The 23,667-nt window shown below is 35.1% G+C and overlaps 1 protein-coding gene across 9 annotated transcripts; it reads left to right on the top strand.

Moving 5' to 3' along the window:
* The first annotated feature begins 82 nt into the window (after positions 1 to 82).
* LOC139141730 (centrosomal protein 43-like) lies at positions 83 to 23,367 on the top strand. 9 transcript variants are annotated; one of them, XM_070711352.1, is made up of 15 exons: positions 83 to 229; positions 1,805 to 1,913; positions 3,310 to 3,398; positions 3,797 to 3,949; positions 6,431 to 6,442; positions 8,266 to 8,283; positions 10,441 to 10,497; positions 11,037 to 11,107; positions 11,400 to 11,461; positions 11,754 to 11,875; positions 12,270 to 12,412; positions 12,958 to 13,169; positions 13,828 to 13,969; positions 15,704 to 15,833; positions 19,865 to 23,367. In XM_070711352.1, exons 1-15 carry the CDS (start codon positions 149 to 151, stop codon positions 19,961 to 19,963), a joined length of 1,500 nt encoding a protein of 499 aa, XP_070567453.1. In that variant the 5' UTR covers positions 83 to 148; the 3' UTR covers positions 19,964 to 23,367. The 9 variants fall into 9 exon arrangements, with proteins under 9 accessions (XP_070567453.1, XP_070567450.1, XP_070567452.1 ...); XM_070711349.1 differs by having other exon boundaries at positions 15,680 to 15,833; XM_070711351.1 differs by having other exon boundaries at positions 13,825 to 13,969.
* Positions 23,368 to 23,667: the final 300 nt, after the last annotated feature.

The following is a 23,667-nucleotide window of genomic DNA, read 5'->3' as shown; positions in this document are numbered from 1 at the left end:
TTACAATAGGAATGGTTATCGTAATTTTATTTTTATATAAATAAGAACACAAAAAAAATCATATTCACCAAATTGTCAAGCAAACCTCCCCAGAGTTATTCGTCCGAACATTGCCGAGTCAAAGGTCATCTTCGTCACAACAGTCAAGATGTCAGCCGACGAAGACACTGAATTGCGAGACTTGGTCGCCCAAACGTTAGAGAATAATGGTGTTTTAGGTAAAATTAGGGTGAGTAGACTGTTCGGATATGCAGATACTAATATGGGTCATTTATTTCCTGCGAGAATCTCATATTTTGATTCTTCTATGAGAAAATTCCGTCCCATCTTCATGCAATGAACAAGTTCAGTACACTCCAACACGCGTACGTACAAGACTCGACAAGTTTTGTGTACGGTACAGTTTGCTTATCACCGTTCGCTGTCCTGAGATTGAATGCACTGTGCAAAATGTTGCACAAAACAATCTACATATATTTGATTTTAACCGAAATTGTCATATAGGCGCGTTTATTCATATGCATGTATGCATACACAGGCAAATTGGAGTTGAGATTGTGAACCACGGTCCCACTGCACTGGCCGCAGTCCGTCATGTGGTTACACTTTTAGTTTACACTGTACATGTATGGTTCATTGTTGTGTGATTGGGGGCTGTGTATGTTGTGTGAACATTTGTTCATACCAGAAGAAGCATGGAGGTAGCACACAGAAGTGAACCTGTTTACAATTTGTCGTACGAATGTAGTGACTAATAGATGGTAAAAGTATTTGTTATGATAGCATCATGCCATAGTTAAGTATTAAATTATAAATTTATAAAGGAGAAATACGGCAATCGCTCCACTTAAACTATCATTGCATTAATTAAGGTGAGAAGTTAACAAAAAAGCGATCGTGACAAAAATAGAGTTCAATTCGGTGACAAGTTGGCTTATTGTTTAACCTTTACATAATATAAAATACCGATAACAATGCTAAATCTAACAATCCAAGTAAGGCAAAATTTTTTCACTTAAATATTATAAGGGCATTTTTGCAAGTTTTACTGGTAGTTCATTTTGCAACAATGCACATTCATATAGTAACTTACATGTAGGTGGAAAACAAAACTTCGTAGGTTACAGTTCTGGTATCGCTATCAAGAAACCAAATTCTGAGCAAAGATCTACATGTAAGAAGAGAAACACTACCGGAGTTCACAACCTGTTTGAGAATATCACTGATGCAAAAATCATTTGACAAAAAGCAGTAAGGGGTCCTTTGGGGACTGTAGTTCTGTAGGATTGTCAAGGACCTTTTAGTTATATAAAATTTGCAGTAGAAACAAAAAATCGAGTCTTCACAGTGGTAGTACTTTGGTCATAGGTTTGAACTCAATTTATGCTTTATCCAGAATATTCTTCTTTCTTTTCTACAAAATGTTATTTCTTCAATGTCAATCAGTGATCCAGTGGTGTAATAAAGTTGAATGAGATAAATGTTATGCTGTCACTACAATCTGTTTCATGCAATGTTGTACTGTGCTGCTTCTGCTACTCACACTTTTTTACTTTTTTATCTCCAAAAGATAAGGCTATAGTCTTGGATGTGGGTTCAATGAGGTTATAAGGTGCATTTAATCTTTCAATTTGAACACTAAATCTGCAGTTACTGAGCTCAGTAGACCTTACTTGATCCATTGCCAGTTTTCTGTTCATAGTAGATTTCAGCTGGAGACAATACATAATTTAAAATACAAGAACAAACTTCGTTTCTGTTATAATGCAACAGTACATCATTCCTCCCTATATGTTGTCTACAGGCTGAACTTCGGGCCAGTGTCTTTCTAGCACTAGAAGAACAAGAATCAGTTGAGAACAAAACACCATTTGTCAACCGTGATCTTCAGCAGTTTATGAACACTAAAGAAGGTGAATTATTTTTCCAAGACATCACAGTGTAATTCTTGCTGAGCAGAGTGTGTACACCACAGGTTTTGTTTTATGTAATTGTAAAGGATTCAAAAATGTATATCAGCAAACTGTCTTATGATTATTAGTTGACAACAAAGTACTTGACATCTACCAACACTGGCAGTATTGATTCCAAAAATACCATGCAGTTTAATTTTCTATTTGTATGACTTTTCACCATGTTTTCACTGCAACATACACACCAACAGATCATGAATGAAGTTGAACAAGTGTAGTACTGTGAACAATGCACAATACCTCTCCTGTAGCAATCTGATTCTGTCACTGATCTGGTCAAGAAAACTTAAAAGTGACATTTGAAACTTTAATTTACATGAATGTTTACAGCCATGCACAGGTATATGAAGTCTCTACAGTAATGTGTGTTATTGAAACATTAAGAATTGTATGAGGGCAATCTTTTGTTTTTATCTCTGTACAGGAATCCTTTATTTTCAATTTTATGTCATTTATGTTGAACTGTTTATGGAGACAGGTTATACAAATGTAGCTCAGTCTGTTTTGATCAATGAAGTCTCTGTAATCAATACATGCTGTGATGACAAACCCACTCATTTGTAAGAGGCATATTATAACAAATACTTGACAATAATGATAAAGGAATGACCAGTTTCTTTGAGGTTTGAACAAGCTGTGACATGTTCCAGTAAAACCTTGGACAGACTTAAAAGATGATGAAGTTCTTTGGCCATTTTGATATTATTGGACGTGTGTGTAACAGCTCATTGAATATTTGGTGATGCTGAACACAAATCAACATCACATTAATTTTGATTTAATTTGGAAAACAGTCAATGTCAGATTTAAAAGCATTGTGTTGATAACTTGTGTGTCTTATGTACATTTTTGTGATGTCAACACAACTAGGACACAGACAGAAAACCGTAGAATGTAGTTTAAAATCGTTCTGAAATGTTTGCCAAATTATGGCCATTATACAAGAAGTGAAAATGTGCTAAGAGTGGGTGAAGTCTTACAAATGTACATTCAACAATGTGGCTCATTTTATAGCATGATAAAAGGTTCAATGCCATCTTGAACTTTTCTTGTTAAAGAAATGGAAAAACTGACAGACCGAACAACTTCAATTTTTCATGCATTTCAATGATGCGAAGAATAATTCCATAAACAAATTTAGAGTATCATTTCCTTACACTAAGCCCTATTTTTCAGCTTATTTTTGTATACATGGCTGTCCCTACATAAACAAATTTAGAGTATCATTTTCTTACACTAAGCCCTATTGCCCCATCATAAAAGTTCTTGATACACTTGACCATGTCTGTCAACATTTTGTAGTGTTTTTTAAATGCTTGTGTACATTTTGTTTCAGGTGTTCTAACATTGTCACTGGTCAGGGAATTTCTTCAATTTTTCAATTTAGACTTCTCCCTAGCTGTCTTTGACCCAGAGACAAACATTGTAAGTATTTGCTTTCTGAAAGATATCAATTCTGTGATAAAGAAATACCCAGGTATCTATATTGAAAAAAGAAAAAAGACCTCTTCTATCTCATCTTTTAAATGATGTCAACTTTCATTAAAAATGTTCCATTACTGCTTCACTGTATAAATATTGGCAATGCAAATCATTTTATCAACCCATACTGAGATAGATGTTCCTGGTATTTTTAATTTTCTTTGTCATGGTAGTTTCTCTCATTAAGGTTGGAAAATTTTTTTAATGAAATCAAATGATGTCTTTTGTACATAATTAAAGTGTTGTCTTATCTGAACCTCACCATTGGTGTTCAGTAGTAGATATTCATTAATGTATGGAATCTCTCTGTAACTATAATACTCATTATTAATTGTTTCCAGGGTGAAAACTATGAAAGCAGAGACTCATTAGCCAGAGAAGTAAATGTTATTGCTTCTGAAAAAACACAAGACAAACCACTATTGTACTATTTGATGAAGAAAGCTATAGCAGCTGAAGGCAGAGGAAGACGAAAACTGAGTTCATCATCAGAGGTTAGTCATGTGATTTAAAGGTATCTCAGTATATGTAGTTTACATGTACATGCCTTGTACATCCTAGAAAGATCAAGCTAATTATTGTAATTCCAATGCTGCTTCAAGTCTTGTATCTTTCTGAATCAAGTCAGTTAAGTGGCAGCAGTGATATACATAGAATAGTACCATGTTCACACTTGGTAAAACTGGAAACGTTTCAGAGACAGTATTTGTGATTTGCAAACACGGTTCAAGTCCTAATGAGTCTGTACACACGCATACACAGTTACATTGTAAGTCTGTGTTTTGGTGTCTTAGTTTGCTTAATGCACCCTCTCCAGTCCAAAAGATGTACATGTATATGGCTAAGCATATAGATTTGAGATAGTTCCTTGAACAAAGGCATCAATATTCTCAGATAGTTCCTTGAACAAAGGCATCAATATTCTCAGATAGTTCCTTGAACAAAGGCATCAATATTCTCAGATAGTTCCTTGAACAAAGGCATCAATATTCTCAGATAGTTCCTTGAACAAAGGCATCAATATTCTCAGATAGTTCCTTGAACAAAGGCATCAATATTCTCAGATAGTTCCTTGAACAAAGGCATCAATATTCTCAGATAGTTCCTTGAACAAAGGCATCAATATTCTCAGATAGTTCCTTGAACAAAGGCATCAATATTCTCAGATAGTTCCTTGAACAAAGGCATCAATATTCTCAGATAGTTCCTTGAACAAAGGCATCAATATTCTCAGATAGTTCCTTGAACAAAGGCATCAATATTCTCAGATAGTTCCTTGAACAAAGGCATCAATATTCTCACTCTTCCACTTCATCTGTTGCGGTCCATAACTTCCTTTTACCTGAAATTGTACATGGCTGTCCCTACATGTTCCATTTAGCATTCATTTGATACTTTCGTCTGACCAGACTGAAATCAGTAATCTGACCTCTTCAATGGACCAATTGTCTACCCAAGATGCAGTACTCTGTGCAGGCGCCATAACAAAAGTGAATTGAATGTTGGTGGTTGTTCGTTTTAAGCTGCAAATACCTGTCGTGTTAGGGTGTTTAGAATGTTCCTAAAACAGCTCAGTCCATTGGCACAGCGTGTTGCAGAACAGAGTTAATCTGTGTACTGGCTCAGGTCTAGCCAGCGACACAGTTTCAATTCTGAAACATTTCAGGGCCACTAAGAAGTGTTCACACATAATTTTTTATGCCAGTATTTTACCTGAGACATTTCAGAAGCATTAACATGATATGAGAGTACTAAAGTAGAAATATTGTGACAGCTTAGAGGGACAATTGCACTTTGTACAGTGTATATATTAGATTTAGACCTGTTTTTATCAATTAAATATTGGCATTTTAAAACGTTTGATTAGGATTTCTTTCTATTCAAACAGATACCTCAGTTATTATAAGATATCATTTACAAAATAAGTTTTTGAATGGTTTATGTAAATATATCGCTGATGTTATCAGTATTTGTTGCTCCCTTTGTCCATCAACCATTGTTTTTTCTCTAGAGTCTTGAAATAAAATTTGCTGAGGTATATAACATGTTGGCTGTCCTGTACAGTAGCAGTGGTACATGTAATGTTTCAATTGCATTGCCCTTTCATCATTCTTTTTAGTTGCTGACCACAATTTACCATACCTTTCAATAATTTATTGTACCCACATAGACTACAGTTTCCTCCACATCTTGGGAAAACATTTGGGATGACTAATTGAGATAACAGTATATAAATTGTGTATTCTTTTGTTTCTTAGATATATTCTTTTACACAGTTATAAGCACAGAATAAATTGCTCAAAAAACGCAAGATAGGCCCACTTCCCCTAGTTAAAAAACTTGGCCTGCATGATTTACTGAGAAATTAACAATGATCTCCCATTAATTTCATACATACAGTCAGTTGCAAAAGTTCAGAATCTAGTCAACATAGAACTTGCCTTTAAGATTGAATAAGAAGAGATGTGTGACTTTCAATATGTGTCACAGATTTGTTGGAATGGACATGAAATTTTACTGTAATTTTCAATGTAACTTATATTGAGACTAGCATTGATTAGTAAATAAAGAGAAATTATCATTTATCATTTGAAATTTTACAAGTTTACATCATCTTAAAGTAAGATGTTTACTTAAGTAAGTCAAAGGCTTTTATAAATCATTATCATTTCAGTAGGCTGTAACAACACACAAATACCACATGTTCTATAACTTTCCACTACAAATTCATGCATTCCCTGATCTTGACTTGAAATAAAATATCACTTTACAAGACTGTCTAGTTCAAAGCAGTAAATGCAGTTTGCTGTTCAATAGTGTACTTTGATTTAACTTTATTCTGTGTTTTCATACTAGGTTTCTTACATTATCAGTAAATGTGTCTTTAAGTAAATTCTGACCTAGAAAAGCTTTACATAACGTTTCTTTGACTAATTCTACTGATTTCTTTCCTGTCTTATCTGCTTTAATTGTAGGATGGAGAGGAGGTTTGACTTCAATTAATTCTTCAAACTCATTTCATTCATGTATTTGCTATGCAAAGACTGGAACCAGACATACTACACCTACACCTAATGTCATCCTTAACCCTTATCCTATCAGGCCTGTCACTTCCCCATCTGCCAAGTCTGTAAAAAAGGAATATTGAGCTAAAACCTATATGTATTGTCACCTTCATGACATGGCATGTTATAAAGGTTAAAATAAGTACAAATAGCGTTCACAGTATCTGTTTTCAACTGCCTTCGTAAATGATCACACATTTGTCAAAGTGCAACATGAAATGGAACATGTATGCCTCACCGGTAATGACCAACTTGACCTGATGATGACATATGAACTTGACAGAAGGGTTAACATAATTTTTAGTGTCTCCCATGTTTTATTCTCATTTTTAGTCTATCTTATTTTTCATGAAAAATTGACAAATGTTATGATCAAGGTGTCCTTTCCATTACAACAATTTTCAGTCACTCTTGGATTCTTAGAAATGTTTTTGTAATTAATAGTCCTATTCAAGTATGTACTAATCAATAAAATTGTTTTTCATAATGTGAAGGTTAACTTTCATGAGTTTCATAGCATGCAAAGTTAGCATAGATGATATGATTGACTGTTATTGAACTAAAAGGAAACCTGAAGTTCTTGAAATGTCAAGAAAATTTGTTTGCCAACATAACTGTTTAGATTGTTTATATTGATTGTTCAGATAAATAGTAAATATTGATGAATTGTCTCTCAGAGGCATCAAATTCTATACTACTGCAAGTTGGCTACACTCTGTGTATGTCTGGTTCCATCTAAGAAAACCCTACTAAAGCAATTACTTTACATCACAGTCACTCCATGAAGTGGAGGGATCTTGTTTACATTTGCATGTATCATATTTATGGAATCATTAGACGTGTTGTAATGTAGAATGAATCTACTTATGAGCAGTAATTATCATTGCATGTTTAGTAGCATTAGATGTAAGATGAATCTTGTTGTAGCATGTTTCCATAGAAAATTAGATACATAGTTGTACAGGTTGGATAAATCTGGTGTTGAAACCTCATGTTAGTGTCAAAATTGTCAATCCAGTGTCAAACATTCACATTCTAAAAGTGCTGCAATGTTCAAAATTTTTCTGAATATCAGGAACAAAAAGAACTGCTAAGTCAGCTGCAAATTACGTACATGTAGCCTTTCTTGTCAACTATGACATTTCTGAAGAAAAATTATATCAAAAACTTTGTTTTGACAACATCCGTAAATGAACATCACTGGTTTTCACATTATACAAATATGGAAGATTAAAAATTAAGTTATTTTCTTCAATATTGTGGTTTATATTTTCAATTACACATTTTGGTTTCATGAATGACTTTGTAATCCATTATGTACAGTAATGTTGCTGAGAAAATAAACAATCATATCCTGCCATTCAATATTCCAAGTGCCAGTGTTTGTTAGATTGTGAAGGGTTTGCACATGATTGACACTGGAAATGTATTTGGTGCTATCAGTGTTCAGAACATAACTGTAAATGTTGGTCAGTGTATTGCCTAGTTGACATTCTAATGGTGATGGAACTCATTGTCTATTGCATGTTGCACAATTTGTTCCCTGGTACATGTAAATAACATCCATTCAACCTATGTAACAATAGCATTACATAACAAACCTTGCAATGATCTCGAACTAACCATTTTTGCTTGTTTCCCTTTTTCCCTTAAATTTTTTCTTTATCACAATGGTATGTGATACATATCCCATATCAATCACTCACTGCTGACCTGGCCTCTTCTGTTTTTTCCATCCTTTCCAGGAGATTATTCTACCCAAGGTATTTCTAACCATTCTTTCTTCCATTTTCCAATTCAACATGCTCACTAGCTCTTGTCCTGCTTGTTTAACAATGTACAATTCAGATACATGCATTAGCTTGACTCTGCTTGAGGGCAGGAAAGACTTGAGGAGTGGGAACGTTGAAATCAGCATTGTATTTGCAGTCTGTCACGGCAATGGAGTTTGCTATCATGGTAGTTAACAATAAGGAAGACAAAATGTCATACACTTGAAATCTGAATTGCAATACTCCCTGCATTTTTCTGTCACATTCATATCGTGATAAATCACAGTAAAAATACTAACCACTAATCACAATAAAAATATGGTAATGTTATAACCAAACAAGCTACTCTCCACAAAGTTTGGTACTCTATTGTGAAGAGATAGAGTCAACTTTATCACACCCAATGTCAATCCACACCAGATAACATGGATTAATTTGAAAAGAAATCAGTCTACAGAGTTTAAATGCATTGTTATTCACAGTTTATATGTATCTTAATGATTCACACTTTCTGTGTAATAGATACAGGGAATGTTGAATGTATTATTTGTTTATTTGCATGTAATATGTGCCATAGAGATAGCTATGCATGTAATATGTGCCATAGAGATAGCTATATGCATGTAATATGTGCCATAGAGATAGCTATGCATGTAATATGTGCCATAGAGATAGCTATGCATGTAATATGTGCCAGAGAGATAGCTATGCATGTAATATGTGCCAGAGAGATAGCTATGCATGTAATATGTGCCATAGAGATAGCTATGCATGTAATATGTGCCAGAGAGATAGCTATGCATGTAATATGTGCCATAGAGATAGCTATGCATGTAATATGTGCCATAGAGATAGCTATGCATGTAATATGTGCCATAGAGATAGCTATGCATGTAATATGTGCCATAGAGATAGCTATGCATATAATATGTGCCAGAGAGATAGCTATGCATGTAATATGTGCGATAGAGATAGCTATGCATGTAATATGTGCCAGAGAGATAGCTATGCATGTAATATGTGCCATAGAGATAGCTATGCATGTAATATGTGCCATAGAGATAGCTATGCATGTAATATGTGCCATAGAGATAGCTATGCATGTAATATGTGCCGTAGAGATAGCTATGCATGTCTAGGTACAAGTGTTGCTGTACATAGTGAAGTTACCAGTGAACCAATTCTGCATTTCTGGTGTATTGTTAATTTTGAAGTAATAATGATTTTTTATAAGCCATAAATACACTTTAATTTGTTCATAACATCAGACATTTAAGTAAAATCTGCATTTGTTTCTGTTGAACATATTTGCTGTTGTTTTTGTTTTCCTTCTTTTTTGCATGGCTGAATGGATCCTTATTACACAGCAATTACAAAGGGTATATGTGTGCATGTTGAACTTGTTTGCTGTGTTTTCTGATTGTATTTTCATCCTTTATTGCTAAGTTTGTTTGTATGTCTCTTCCATGAACTTTGTGCAAAACTTGTCACCATGAAGAAAGGAGGGGTTGCCCTGGTATTTCAGAAATTCTGTGATATTTCACATCAAAAATACTGAAGAAATGATGATATTACTAAAAATCTTACATATTGCAGAGCATGAAAACCTAGCACAATTTCATGAAATAATATTTTGCATCACTGTGTGAATTCTTGGAAAAACAACTTCCTTGACTTGTTCAAATATTTGCATTGCAATACAATTAGCAACTATCCATCAAAAATATCATTTTCCTATTTGATACACACATGAGGTATCCTTCCAGAATGAACTCACACTGCAGTTGATCAAAAATCTCCAAGTGTAATATTTTTGAATGCAAGTTGGAAATATTTGGCAGGTTTGGTTAGCCTGTAAGTTTTCTTAAATGAGTACTGTGAAACTCTCTCTCAAATAGTGTGTTTTGTGTTTCTGTTTTTAACAACCTCACTGAGTTCATTATTTCTGGACCCTTAGATGGGTCAAATATCCACTTTTCATTAGCCAATAGTTTTGATGGTTTTTGGATGAAATTTATTGATTTCAATTAATGTTTCACTACTAAAGGATTGTTTGAAAGTCGGCAACTCATATTAAAACCAGTATATTTCAAATATGATTATGTGATATAATTTAAGTTATTGAAGATACCATGTCTTTGTTTGCAGGACTTGACATCCAAGCAGCTTGAAGATGCAAAGCGGAAATTTGAGAAATATGACAAGGTACGACGAAGTGAATTATAATGAATTCTGAGTCACATAGAGAAACAACTGTCGTTTGTAGTTTCAGTTGGTTGTGATACATGTCTCTTTAATTGTCCCTGTTACAAAGGTTACCCAGAAAAATATCTTACAAACATGTTCTTACAAATATTGTAAATGTTGTTTAGTGTTTTTACCCAAGGAACAATCTGTGTGTTTGTATGGATCGTCCTTCTTCATACAACTAAAAAACCAATAATCAATATACATACATCTGTAGCTATAAGACATTGATGTTTGACATACTAGTAGTATGTAAATGTTAGCTCTTTTACTGTGTTATTAGATTATGTTTATATAAATTACTGGAATCTCCAGTCCTTTGACTTTGATAAATGGTTGTCAAAAATAGAAAACCCAGTATTTCTTTGACCACAGACTTCTGGGAATCATACTTGTGCCAAATGTTGTTTAGATTTGCAAAACATTTTACAACATAATCAATTGAATATTTTATAATCTGAAAAATTAACACACTGTATCTCACATTTTACATGTAGGATAGGAATGGTTACATTGATAAAGATGAACTCAGAAATTTGTTCTTGGATATTTTCCCACATTTTCACAGGTAAGAGTCATGAAATTATGTGATGAGATTTTTTCTTCCATTTATTTGCTGAAATTTACCAGAGGGTAGTAGTTCCTCCCTCTGAGTGGTCAGTCAAACTGTCGTTTCATTTGAACTGATGTACATGACACATGTATCAAAGTAATGAAGTCAAACCACTTCCTTGTGATATCACTTGAAATTGAATGTTATGTGTTTTATATTAGTCAAACAAGTCTATTTCATTGACAATACTGATCATCAGTGGGTTATTTTGTAATCTTACAAAATTGTTTGGTTTTTTTTGTGACAGTAATATGCTTGAACGCTATGTTAATGATGAATTCAGGGCAGGAGACAGAGACTTCAGTAATGGTAAGATAGTTTTCAAATGTACATTTGTGTTTCCAAACTTAGCATGTAGTCAATTAGAAGATCAAGTCAAACTTCTGGTGAATACCGTAGTTGTTCAAAGATAAATCCTATATGTCAATGTATGCATGTACATGTGATCATATGGTATTTTTGAGATGAGAAACAAATGAAAGATGTGCCACTACTGAATCAAGAGTGATGGTCAATGCAATGTTTGGAACAATTGCAATTTTATGTCCGTGTAGTCTAGGCCTTGTGTTTTGATAATGTTTATGCTGAATCTATGTCCTAGGTATTGATCTTGAAGAGTTCCTTGGTATGTACAGAAGATTATTCATTCTCTGTAAAGGTGTAGTAGCTCATGATGTAGCTGACCTTGTACAAACATCACCAAGACTGAAACATTCACCAAGGGTAAGTTATAAAACTGTGTTGAGTCTGAGTGTGTACAAGAGCCACTCACTCTACAGTGTAGATCTGTGAATGAAGTCATCAGAATAAGTGCATTTGTCAATGTGTTGGTGAAGTTATACTTTGTGAAACCATGGTACAGATTTCAAGTCACTTTAATCTATTTCAACTGCTCTACCAGTTTATAAAAAGTTGTAATAAAACAGTTCAAGCATTATTGAAATCAGTGCAGTGATGGCAAGTCAATATGAGAATAACTGACACAATATTGCAGCATAATTCCTGAATCAGTCCATTCCTTTGAATATATACATTGTCTTCAGTTTGCATAGGAATTATAGAGGGTTGTAGACTTTAGGTACAAGTTGTAAGTTTCATGTTGTTTGGTTGCTTTCAGAGAGAAAAGAAGAAAGAGAAACAAGGTGGAAATTTGAGTTCCAATAAAGCATCCAATGGATTAAGTACAGATGATAGTTTAGAGAAAGATGATTCATTTTTTGATGATCCACTTCCTGACAACAGCAAAAGTTATAATGTGAGGTATGTATATCTATCAAATATAGGAAGATATTTAGGCATTTTATTGCAAGGTCCAGTGAAGATAAATTAGTAGTAGTTACTTGCTATAGATGGTACCTCCATCCTCCTACAAATGTATCCCATCTACCACTGTGAAGGTCAAAGTATGTAAAGTGGAATACAAATACCAGTTTGTATTAATTACTGGTAACCTAAGGGTGTCATTTGGGTTGGGGTTAGAATATATAGCTCAGGCCCCATAAAATATCCTTTGGGTTTGTATCCTAAAGATTTGTGTCCTCAAATCCCCATTCCTTTATTGTATCAAAATATGTTGAAAAAGTTACACCAGATAACTTACAGAGAGTTATGTATATGTGTATCACATGCTTGTACCAAATATATAGCAACATACTATCTTTTTCAAGACGTTGCATTGTCTCTGTCAAATGCATGAGCACACTTGCTTAAAAGTCAAGAACAATTTAAATCTTGCTTCATGGTTTTATTATCTAGATACCCATGTATTTCTCTCCTTACCTCTAGATATTTCTATTAATTTACAGCAAATCTGGACCGTCTTCCCCATCTAGGAGTTCATCTGGTAGGTCATCCCCTCCCAAAAGTCCCACTGGAAGAGCATCCCCACCAAAGAATGCACCGGCCAAATCAAGTGGCATGTCATCTCTAGGTGGGGCACCACCACTTGGTGGTGGGGGTGGTGGTATGGGCACCCTGAAAGATGCTCCACCGCTTCCTGGGTTATCTGGACCAAAAGGTAAACCCACTCAGTGTATAATAATGAATCAGAAACTAAACACCCCCTCATGCACAGGTCTGCATCCAGGGATGGTGGTTTAGATCATTTCAGTGTACCAACTCCAAAGTCACTGCATATACATGAGAAGATACATGCCTTCAGTCAGTGAAATGCATTTTGTAGCTCCCTTTGTTTTGATAAAAAATATAGTGATAATGCAAAGGTGATCTAATCAGGTGTGAGATCTATTACTGTCATTTGATGTGCACTGACCTGTGTTATTCCAATGGTCTGATATACTAGTGTTTTCTAATGGACTTGTATGATTCAAGATTCAAGACAACTTTATTATCTCTGTACAGAGAAATTAAAACGTGGTTATAAAAATACATAAAAGTAATTACAAGACAGATAGATTTAACACATGATACAGAGTGATTGCAGCACTGCTGACAAGATCTTTGATCTAGCAGTGAAAAGCACTAAATACATCTTGAATGACTCTGAAAACCACCAAGTATATCTGGAATAGCTTTGAGAACCACAAAATACAGTTTAAATAGCTCTGGGAGCCACTGAATACATCTTGAATTTGCCCAACCCTGTGGTCATTAATTTACTGTAAGCCTGATACACAGTGCAAACACAATTTGACAGATTGTTTTGTTTTCAGAAGGAGTTAAAGCATCTGATTTGAAGGACTTGGATAAAGATCTAGAAAGTTTTGATAAATTAGCTGGTTATACATCACCAGGTATCACTCCTAGAGATCGGGATGACTCTACAGCTGCTGATGATTATGAAGATGATTTTCAAAGGTAAGAAATGGCAGAGCAAACTCACTTCACATTAGTTTTCTGTTTGGTAACTGTTCTAGTGATAGCTTTAGTGATGACCAGTATCGTCAATTCAGTGGAAAGGTTCTGATCAGCCAACGGATACCATACTTGTCTGTGTATAATGCCTACTCATTTGTAAGCCCCTCCAATAATGTCAGAGGACTTTGAAAATGCTGTATATCCATGTATAAACCCCCCTACCCTAGATTAACTCAATTATCGTAAGGTTAGGGGAGTAAAAGAGGTTGTTACAGTTGGTAAAATTACTTTCAGATCAAAGAAACTATTAAAAGATGTTAAAACAATGGGACATTGGAGTATTCATGTAACAAAGCAAGTTATGCCTTGTACTGAAAGGTTCAGTCAGAAATATGAGTGTTTTGTATGACATCTTAGTAATAATGTGGTATTTCTTTTGTTGAGGCTAGAAATCTACTTAATGGTATGAACAGTAGTAATTGGTGATGTATCAACATCATTTGATATCAGAATGTGACCTTTGTGTCTATAGTGTGTTGTTCTTGTGGATTGATTATGACATTTGGGTCGTTACTTTTGAATTTGTGGCAGCCTTCATCTGGATTTTTATGTCCTTTGATTGTTTGATGAAGTCATGAAAAAGCAAAGTGATAGGGTTCTTTTCACTTTATTGTAGATTGATTTTTAACAGTGTGTTACCCCTCTCCCAGAATTCCAAATCAAATCTTAGCTTGTTCTGTTTACTGCATATTGTTCATGTATGATATTTGTTTGTTTAGAAATCCAGCTGACATCACAAAACAAAGATATATTCCTTCAGTGAAGTGTCTATCCAATACTATCTATGTAAGGGTGTTTGTAACGCCTAATCACCAAGCATATTGTGAAGTGTATTTTGAAATACTAATATTTCCTAAATGGTAAATTTGATATGGTGTAAAACCTTGAACCTTCAGATAAATATCCAGATATGAATAGGTGATTTTTTAAAGGTCTTTTTTTGTAAAGTGGACTATGAAATGGTATCTTATCTATTCTATGTTCTATATTATTGTATTCAAAAACTCAACGAGAAATCAAGAAAGTTAATAACACAACTCAGATAAGTGCACTATCAACTCATTTCCATATTTTTCTTCTTTTTTTTCCCCCAACTCTTTTTGTTGTGGTTGTGATTATGGTCCGGTGGTGTTGCACACATTGTAAATTAATTGAATATGTTTTATGTCTTTGTTTTCTATGGGTAATTCTTTGTTATTGATGCAAATATCCTCACATTGTACTCAATTTAATGTTAAATAATGTGTTTCCTGATTTCTGTAATCTATTCATAATATATCATAATATATTGTTATCATGTCTGTCATTATTATTTCAATATTAATTTTTCACTGCATGATATATTTGCATGTACATCTTATTTCATAAATATTTATATGTCATTGTGTCATGCATGTATCAATTGTTTGTTACTATAATTTTGATTCCTTCTGTCATTTTTTATGACATTTTATTTCTGTCAATGTCATCATCAACAACATCCCATACGTGCCACTTGTACATTTCATGTTTCAATTTCCTAAATCCTTTTGATGTAACATTTGTTAAATGATACCCTTATGTGTCTGCCTATCCTACCCTTCATGGTTGTATGTGTGTGTATGTGTACGTGTGGGTATGGCTATGTGTATATTTGTCATATAACTACAGTGGTAGTAGTGGTTCTTCTGACAGCCAAACTCTACCCACACAAAGTCAAAGTCAACAAGGTGGTCTATCAGGTATCTCAGCACCAAGTATCACTGAAGAAATAGAAGAAGATTTGTCCATGGCAGATGACTTTCTCAACAGCAGCACTGATAGGGTAAGTCACAATGATTTATTCATGATACATGTCAGGCCATGATTCCTTTGTCAAGGGACTGTGGTTTGGCTGGTAAGTCACAATGATTTATTCATGATACATGTCAGGCCATGATTCCTTTGTCAAGGGACTGTGGTTTGGCTGGTAAGTCACAATGATTTATTCATGATACATGTCAGGCCATGATTCCTTTGTCAAGGCACTGTGGTTTGGCTGGTAAGTCACAATGATTTATTCATGATACATGTCAGGCCATGATTCCTTTGTCAAGGCACTGTGGTTTGGCTGGTAAGTCACAATGATTTATTCATGATACATGTCAGGCCATGATTCCTTTGTCAAGGGACTGTGGTTTGGCTGGTAAGTCACAATGATTTATTCATGATACATGTCAGGCCATGATTCCTTTGTCAAGGCACTGTGGTTTGGCTGGTAAGTCACAATGATTTATTCATGATACATGTCAGGCCATGATTCCTTTGTCAAGGCACTGTGGTTTGGCTGGTAAGTCACAATGATTTATTCATGATACATGTCAGGCCATGATTCCTTTGTCAAGGCACTGTGGTTTGGCTGGTAAGTCACAATGATTTATTCATGATACATGTCAGGCCATGATTCCTTTGTCAAGGCACTGTGGTTTGGCTGGTAAGTCACAATGATTTATTCATGATACTGTCAAGCCATGATTCCTTTGTCAAGGCACTGTGGTTTGGCTGGTAAGTCACAATGATTTATTCATGATACATGTCAGGCCATGATTCCTTTGTCAAGGCACTGTGGTTGGCTGGTAAGTCACAATGATTTATTCATGATACATGTCAAGCCATGATTCCTTTGTCAAGGCACTGTGGTTTGGCTGGTAAGTCACAATATTTATTCATGATACATGTCAGGCCATGATTCCTTTGTCAAGGCACTGTGGTTTGGCTGGTAAGTCACAATGATTTATTCATGATACATGTCAGGCCATGATTCCTTTGTCAAGGCACTGTGGTTTGGCTGGTAAGTCACAATGATTATTCATGATACATGTCAGGCCATGATTCCTTTGTCAAGGGACTGTTGTTTGGCTGGTAAGTCACAATGATTTATTCATGATACATGTCAGGCCATGATTCCTTTGTCAAGGCACTGTGGTTTGGCTGGTAAGTCACAATGATTTATTCATGATACATGTCAGGCCATGATTCCTTTGTCAAGGGACTGTGGTTTGGCTGGTAAGTCACAATGATTTATTCATGATACATGTCAGGCCATGATTCCTTTGTCAAGGGACTGTGGTTTGGCTGGTAAGTCACAATGATTTATTCATGATACATGTCAGGCCATGATTCCTTTGTCAAGGCACTGTGGTTTGGCTGGTAAGTCACAATGATTTATTCATGATACATGTCAGGCCATGATTCCTTTGTCAAGGGACTGTGGTTTGGCTGGTAAGTCACAATGATTTATTCATGATACATGTCAGGCCATGATTCCTTTGTCAAGGCACTGTGGTTTGGCTGGTAAGTCACAATGATTTATTCATGATACATGTCAGGCCATGATTCCTTTGTCAAGGGACTGTGGTTTGGCTGGTAAGTCACAATGATTTATTCATGATACTTGTCAAGCCATGATTCCTTTGTCAAGGCACTGTGGTTTGGCTGGTAAGTCACAATGATTTATTCATGATACATGTCAGGCCATGATTCCTTTGTCAAGGCACTGTGGTTTGGCTGGTAAGTCACAATGATTTATTCATGATACATGTCAAGCCATGATTCCTTTGTCAAGGCACTGTGGTTTGGTGGTAAGTCACAATGATTTATTCATGATACATGTCAGGCCATGATTCCTTTGTCAAGGCACTGTGGTTTGGCTGGTAAGTCACAATGATTTATTCATGATACATGTCAGGCCATGATTCCTTTGTCAAGGCACTGTGGTTTGGCTGGTAAGTCACAATGATTTATTCATGATACATGTCAGGCCATGATTCCTTTGTCAAGGCAGTGGTTTGGCTGGTAAGTCACAATGATTTATTCATGATACATGTCAGGCAATGATTCCTTTGTCAAGGGACTGTGGTTTGGCTGGTAAGTCACAATGATTTATTCATGATACATGTCAGGCCATGATTCCTTTGTCAAGGCACTGTGGTTGGCTGGTAAGTCACAATGATTTATTCATGATACATGTCAGGCCATGATTCCTTTGTCAAGGCACTGTGGTTTGGCTGGTAAGTCACAATGATTTATTCATGATACATGTCAGGCCATGATTCCTTTGTCAAGGCACTGTGGTTTGGCTGGTAAGTCACAATGATTTATTCATGATACATGTCAGGCCATGATTCCTTTGTCAAGGCACTGTGGTTTGGCTGGTAAGTCACAATGATTTATTCATGATACATGTCAGGCCATGATTCCTTTGTCAAGGCACTGTGGTTTGGCTGGTAAGTCACAATGATTTATTCATGATACATGTCAGGCCATGATTCCTTTGTCAAGGCACTGTGGTTTGGCTGGTAAGTCACAATGATTTATTCATGATACATGTCAAGCCATGATTCCTTTGTCAAGGCACTGTGGTTTGGCTGGTAAGTCACAATGATTTATTCATGATACATGTCAGGCCATGATTCCTTTGTCAAGGCACTGTGGTTTGGCTGGTAAGTCACAATGATTTATTCATGATACATGTCAGGCCATGATTCCTTTGTCAAGGCACTGTGGTTTGGCTGGTAAGTCACAATGATTTATTCATGATACATGTCAGGCCATGATTCCTTTGTCAAGGGACTGTGGTTTGGCTGGTAAGTCACAATGATTTATTCATGATACATGTCAGGCCATGATTCCTTTGTCAAGGCACTGTGGTTTGGCTGGTAAGTCACAATGATTTATTCATGATACATGTCAGGCCATGATTCTTTGTCAAGGCACTGTGGTTTGGCTGGTAAGTCACAATGATTTATTCATGATACATGTCAGGCCATGATTCCTTTGTCAAGGGACTGTGGTTTGGCTGGTAAGTCACAATGATTTATTCATGATACATGTCAGGCCATGATTCCTTTGTCAAGGACTGTGGTTTGGCTGGTAAGTCACAATGATTTATTCATGATACATGTCAGGCCATGATTCCTTTGTCAAGGGACTGTGGTTTGGCTGGTAAGTCACAATGATTTATTCATGATACATGTCAGGCCATGATTCCTTTGTCAAGGCACTGTGGTTTGGCTGGTAAGTCACAATGATTTATTCATGATACATGTCAGGCCATGATTCCTTTGTCAAGGGACTGTGGTTGGGCTGATCACCAGTGATGGCAGGAACTCAGTATTTTATGAGAACTTTGCAGCTTGACTGTTACAGCTGAATTCATGGCATGATTTTAGATCCTCCTGTGATGTTACACATTTTTCCTTGGTAACTTTTAGAATAGTGCAATTCAATATGTCATGTCAGGTATGCTACAGTAGCTGTCATCTGCAAGTGTAATGAAGTCACCCAAATGACATAGCAACTGTTTTATCACAGTGATAATATAACCATTCTAGAATGATATCAGTTCAAGTGGGATGACGTAACTGTTCAAGTATGGAATGATGATGTAATAAATCTTGTATGGTGATGTAACAGTTCAAGTATGATGTAGTTCTGAAATATAAATGTTGTTCAGTGTTCTGAATCTGTACAACAAATGATTGGATTTATTGCTCTGATCTAGGAAGTACATGTATTGTAATTTTCATGATATTGTCAATTGTACATAATTGATTATATTAGGTAACAAGAGAAGGCTTCAGCAACTTTGTCTATTTCTTGGCATAAAAATTCTAAGGTCATAATTCAAGATACATCCACCAACCTTCCTCATCTCAGAAAATCATAAGTTTCAAATCTTTCAATGTCTTCATGTTGTCAAATACCTGACACGTTACTCCTGGTGTTCCTTCTGTGCACATTGATACTGCATGTTATGTCTTGGCACTCAGAACAGATTCCATGAATAACTGAGTTGCTTGTCTCCTTGGATTCTAGTTTGATGAACTGACAACAGACAGGAGTATATCACAGCTGAGTCAGAGTGGCCATGGATTAGACTATGCTGAAGATGCACAGCTAACACTGTCACCATGAACACCAATCATCCTCTAAGCATTCTCAACAAGATCATCCTCCCAGGGGTCGACTAGATAATAGATACTTGTACATATTTATCTTAAAAATGATCTTTAAATCAACAATTGAAACACTTGTCCTAATTTGCATCATACTGTATGTTGTTGTTTGGTATGTCACACCAGGGTCATACCAAGGTCATGTCAATGCACTTTTCAAACTGATAGCGTCACATCCAATATATCACATTGTGTTTTCTGTCTTGGGTCATTCCAAGTTTTCATGATATATCTATGTGTAAAACTACTAGTGATAATTTTACACTGCTACATGTATACCATGAGAAATTAGGATGATCCAAGTAATTAATTATTGAAGACAGTGTGGTCTGCTTCAGAGATGAAGAACCTAAAATCATGACAGCTTTCTTAGAATCCATTTATCATCACTTTCTGTCAAATTGAAAAATTGTATTCCTTGGTCACAATGTTTCTGTTCCTAAAACTGGATAGAATTCGATTCACAGCTCACAAGATGCACACATGAAACTCATCACAGCTTTGAGTTGTTGTCATGACAACACCAATTTTCGTGCTCCACTGCACCAAGTAACAAAACTAAGAGCAGGAAATATGAGAAAAAGATGACAGACTGTATAATTAATGATGTAAAAATATGACTTAATACTTAAAAGAAAGCAAAAAATACTTTATTAAGTCTTCAATGTAATCACTTTCCATCCCTTACTGTTCAACAATGGGTCATGAACTTCACTTTTACTGCATCAAAATTTTTTTGAAACAAACCCAAACTAAAAGATTGAAAGAGACTTTTTTCCTTTAAATATCAAGTCTTAGATCCTCCATTGATTGGCCAGGTATGTGTATTATGTAGCTCATACTTCTGTATGGAATGAAGTAGATTATTTTTTAATTAACAGTTTGTAATTTCAGACTTGACATTTGCATCACAACCATCTATATCAGCTGTCAAGTTCATGTGTATTTTTGCAGCAGTCTACATCAATGTATGGTATTTGAATGCTACTTACAAAAAATCAGAGTTTTATTACTTTGAGATAAGGACTCCTAAAACATTTCTGAATTGTAGCAGTGAAACCATTACCAGTACACAGTAAAACAAACAATGTTATGTACACCAGAATATACCACAAGCCAGCTGTCAGCGTGTGTTTCCTAAAATCTTTCTGTGTAATCAGTTACACCATTTCCATTTTCTTAGGCAACAAAGATATGTAACGATCTACCTCCATTTTTTTATGTTGATATGTTTGTTTTCTAAATTTCATTGGTAGAAACCCTAGGTTTATTAAATATCCAACATCAGAGAATATCAGAGAAGACGTTTATTTAGTGTTTAAGCATTGATTTTATCAGTGTAATGGTTTTGTACTTTTCTTTATTTTCTATGAAGGTATTTGTCAAAAGATTCTTTGCAAGCTTGAAAAATGATGTTCCATTACAGTGTGTTTCCACAAATGATAAATGTAATATTTCACTATCTGTCTGTGCTAATAACACAGATGTGTTAGTGTGACTGATATCACAGGTGTCTCAGTATGACTGATGGTTTAATTATTAGTGATTTATTCTGCTACCTTGAAATTTTATGTCATTAGCAGTGAAATGAATTATTTCAACTCAAAGCTGGTTTTTTCATCCAGGACAGTGGGCATTCTTCTTGTCTCAGAGAATGTGAATTGGATTCAAAATTGCAAATTGAATCTTTTAGATTCTTTTTCATTTCCTCTTTCAAAAAACATAGTTATCAAAAGGAACTGCACCATCACATATTACAGACATCCTCTCCCATCGAGATTAAGACAAACTGTGATCAAATCTTATCTACCCGTGAATACTAGTTTTCATATTGTTATCATTGTTGACAAGACAAAATACTGACTGAATGCATTCTGCATTAACTACTTAACAGTTTCTAAATATTCCAATATCCTGGTTAGAAATTTGTGGAATTTATCAGATTGGTTTTTGTGACGATAGAAAACTCAAAATTTGGCAAACGATCTGTATTTTAACTTTTCCTATTTTGATGTATGACTGAACTGATATTACAGATGTACAAATTACAAATTTTGTAATGCTTTCATTTCTTGTTTATAAAGTATAGCCTGTCATAGATGATTATCATAAGACTGTCTACTAAGTATTCACTGTCCATTAACCCTTTCACCCCTATTTCCCTGTCTAGAGGTCCAACTTTACCATAGAAAACAATGGGATTGGTTGAAACCACGGTGGTGAAAGGGTTAAAGTTGTAGAAAGACTGGCCAATACACAGAGTACATTCAAGTCAATCATCATAACAACAATATGTGTATTATCTGTAGAAAAACATCAGTCATAAATTTTACATCATATTACCCCAACAAATAGAAAATAATCTTCATGTTATTTGTCTTTTTCATGTTTGTCCATGTTGTCATAGATGTACATTTTCTTGCCACAACATAGAATTTTATCAGTTAACAGAGTTGTGTTCTGTGAGAGAGACCTAACCAATGTTTATGGAGACTGGAAACATTTAACACGTTATTACGGATAACTTACAGTAAAATCCAGAGAGTTCCTTCAGACTTTTTGTTTTCTCCTTTATACACAGAACATACTTTATTTGTTTGTTCAGCAGCCCAAGTTTTTCTTATTGGAAAGCAAAGTTTATTTGTAAAATACTTAGTGGCACTGAAATGGGTGTATCAAATAGAGATCCAAAACTCAGTTTGTCGATTGTTTGTTCAACCACACAATCAGTTTTTTTCATGAACTGTTTGGTATGTACTATGTTCTGATGAAAAGTGCTGAGTACTGCAAAGTGTACAATACTGAAATCTCTATCTAACCCTCGTCTTGCCAAAGTGACTCTCATTAAACATCTTCAAACATATTACAGATTCCATTTCTGAACCAGTGCATTGTGGCAGTAGAATGTTGATACAATGTGTAGACTTCTCATTGCCATCTTATGCCACATTAAATATAGGACCACAATTTGTATGACTATTTATTATATGATTTAATTCAAATTTGTCAGGTTGGAGCTCTACCCATCTAGGAGATCAATGTACTGATATCAGTATTTTGTCCATTCATTATCAATCCTTGTACATGTATATCTGTATCAACCATATAGTATTGATAGTAGTTTTCTGTGATGATGAAATCTCACCATTTCATTCACACATTTACAAAGCTGAGTTTCATTGCACCATGTGCACACCCAATGCACACAGCCATCACTGATAAGTATCTTATGATATGATTCTAATTAAATTGTACAGTTTTTGAATTAATTACATGTCGATTACATTGTGAATAGTGGTTTTATATTATCATCATTTTGTAAGTCTTATTAATCAAGTAATAAATGAGTGCACTTTTCATAAAGTTGTGTCCCTTTCTGAATTTTACTCTACAGCAACTTACTCTGTTAGGTTGTCAGTTCTTTCTTTCAAGTAGCATCTTGAACAGTGCTAGCTCATTTTAAAGATTTTGAAGAACCAGATGAACAAGATGTTTATGTCTGTACATTTGGTCACATTCATGTCAGGATGAGTGATACTGAGTAAAAGAATAAATTGATTTGTAGTGGTTTTGACTGTGCATGGGTTGATAGTAGAGTCAGGTCTACCAATCGTCATATCCGTGTTTCTAACAACATTTCAATACATGGCAGATAAACAATGA

The sequence above is a fragment of the Ptychodera flava genome, chromosome 10 (assembly GCF_041260155.1).
Source record: "Ptychodera flava strain L36383 chromosome 10, AS_Pfla_20210202, whole genome shotgun sequence".
Lineage (NCBI taxonomy): Eukaryota > Metazoa > Hemichordata > Enteropneusta > Ptychoderidae > Ptychodera > Ptychodera flava.
Note: the sequence above shows the minus strand (reverse complement) of the source record. Positions and strands in the feature narration are given on the sequence as shown.

Excerpts from the sequence above, each read along its gene's own strand:
- LOC139141730 (XM_070711348.1), top strand. The coding sequence starts at position 149 with ATGTCAGCCGACGAAGACACTGAATTGCGAGACTTGGTCGCCCAAACG. Across the intron at positions 3,399-3,796 it reads TTGACCCAGAGACAAACATT|GGTGAAAACTATGAAAGCAG; the intron begins GTAAGTATTTGC and ends AATTGTTTCCAG. Across the intron at positions 15,834-19,864 it reads TCAACAGCAGCACTGATAGG|TTTGATGAACTGACAACAGA; the intron begins GTAAGTCACAAT and ends CTTGGATTCTAG.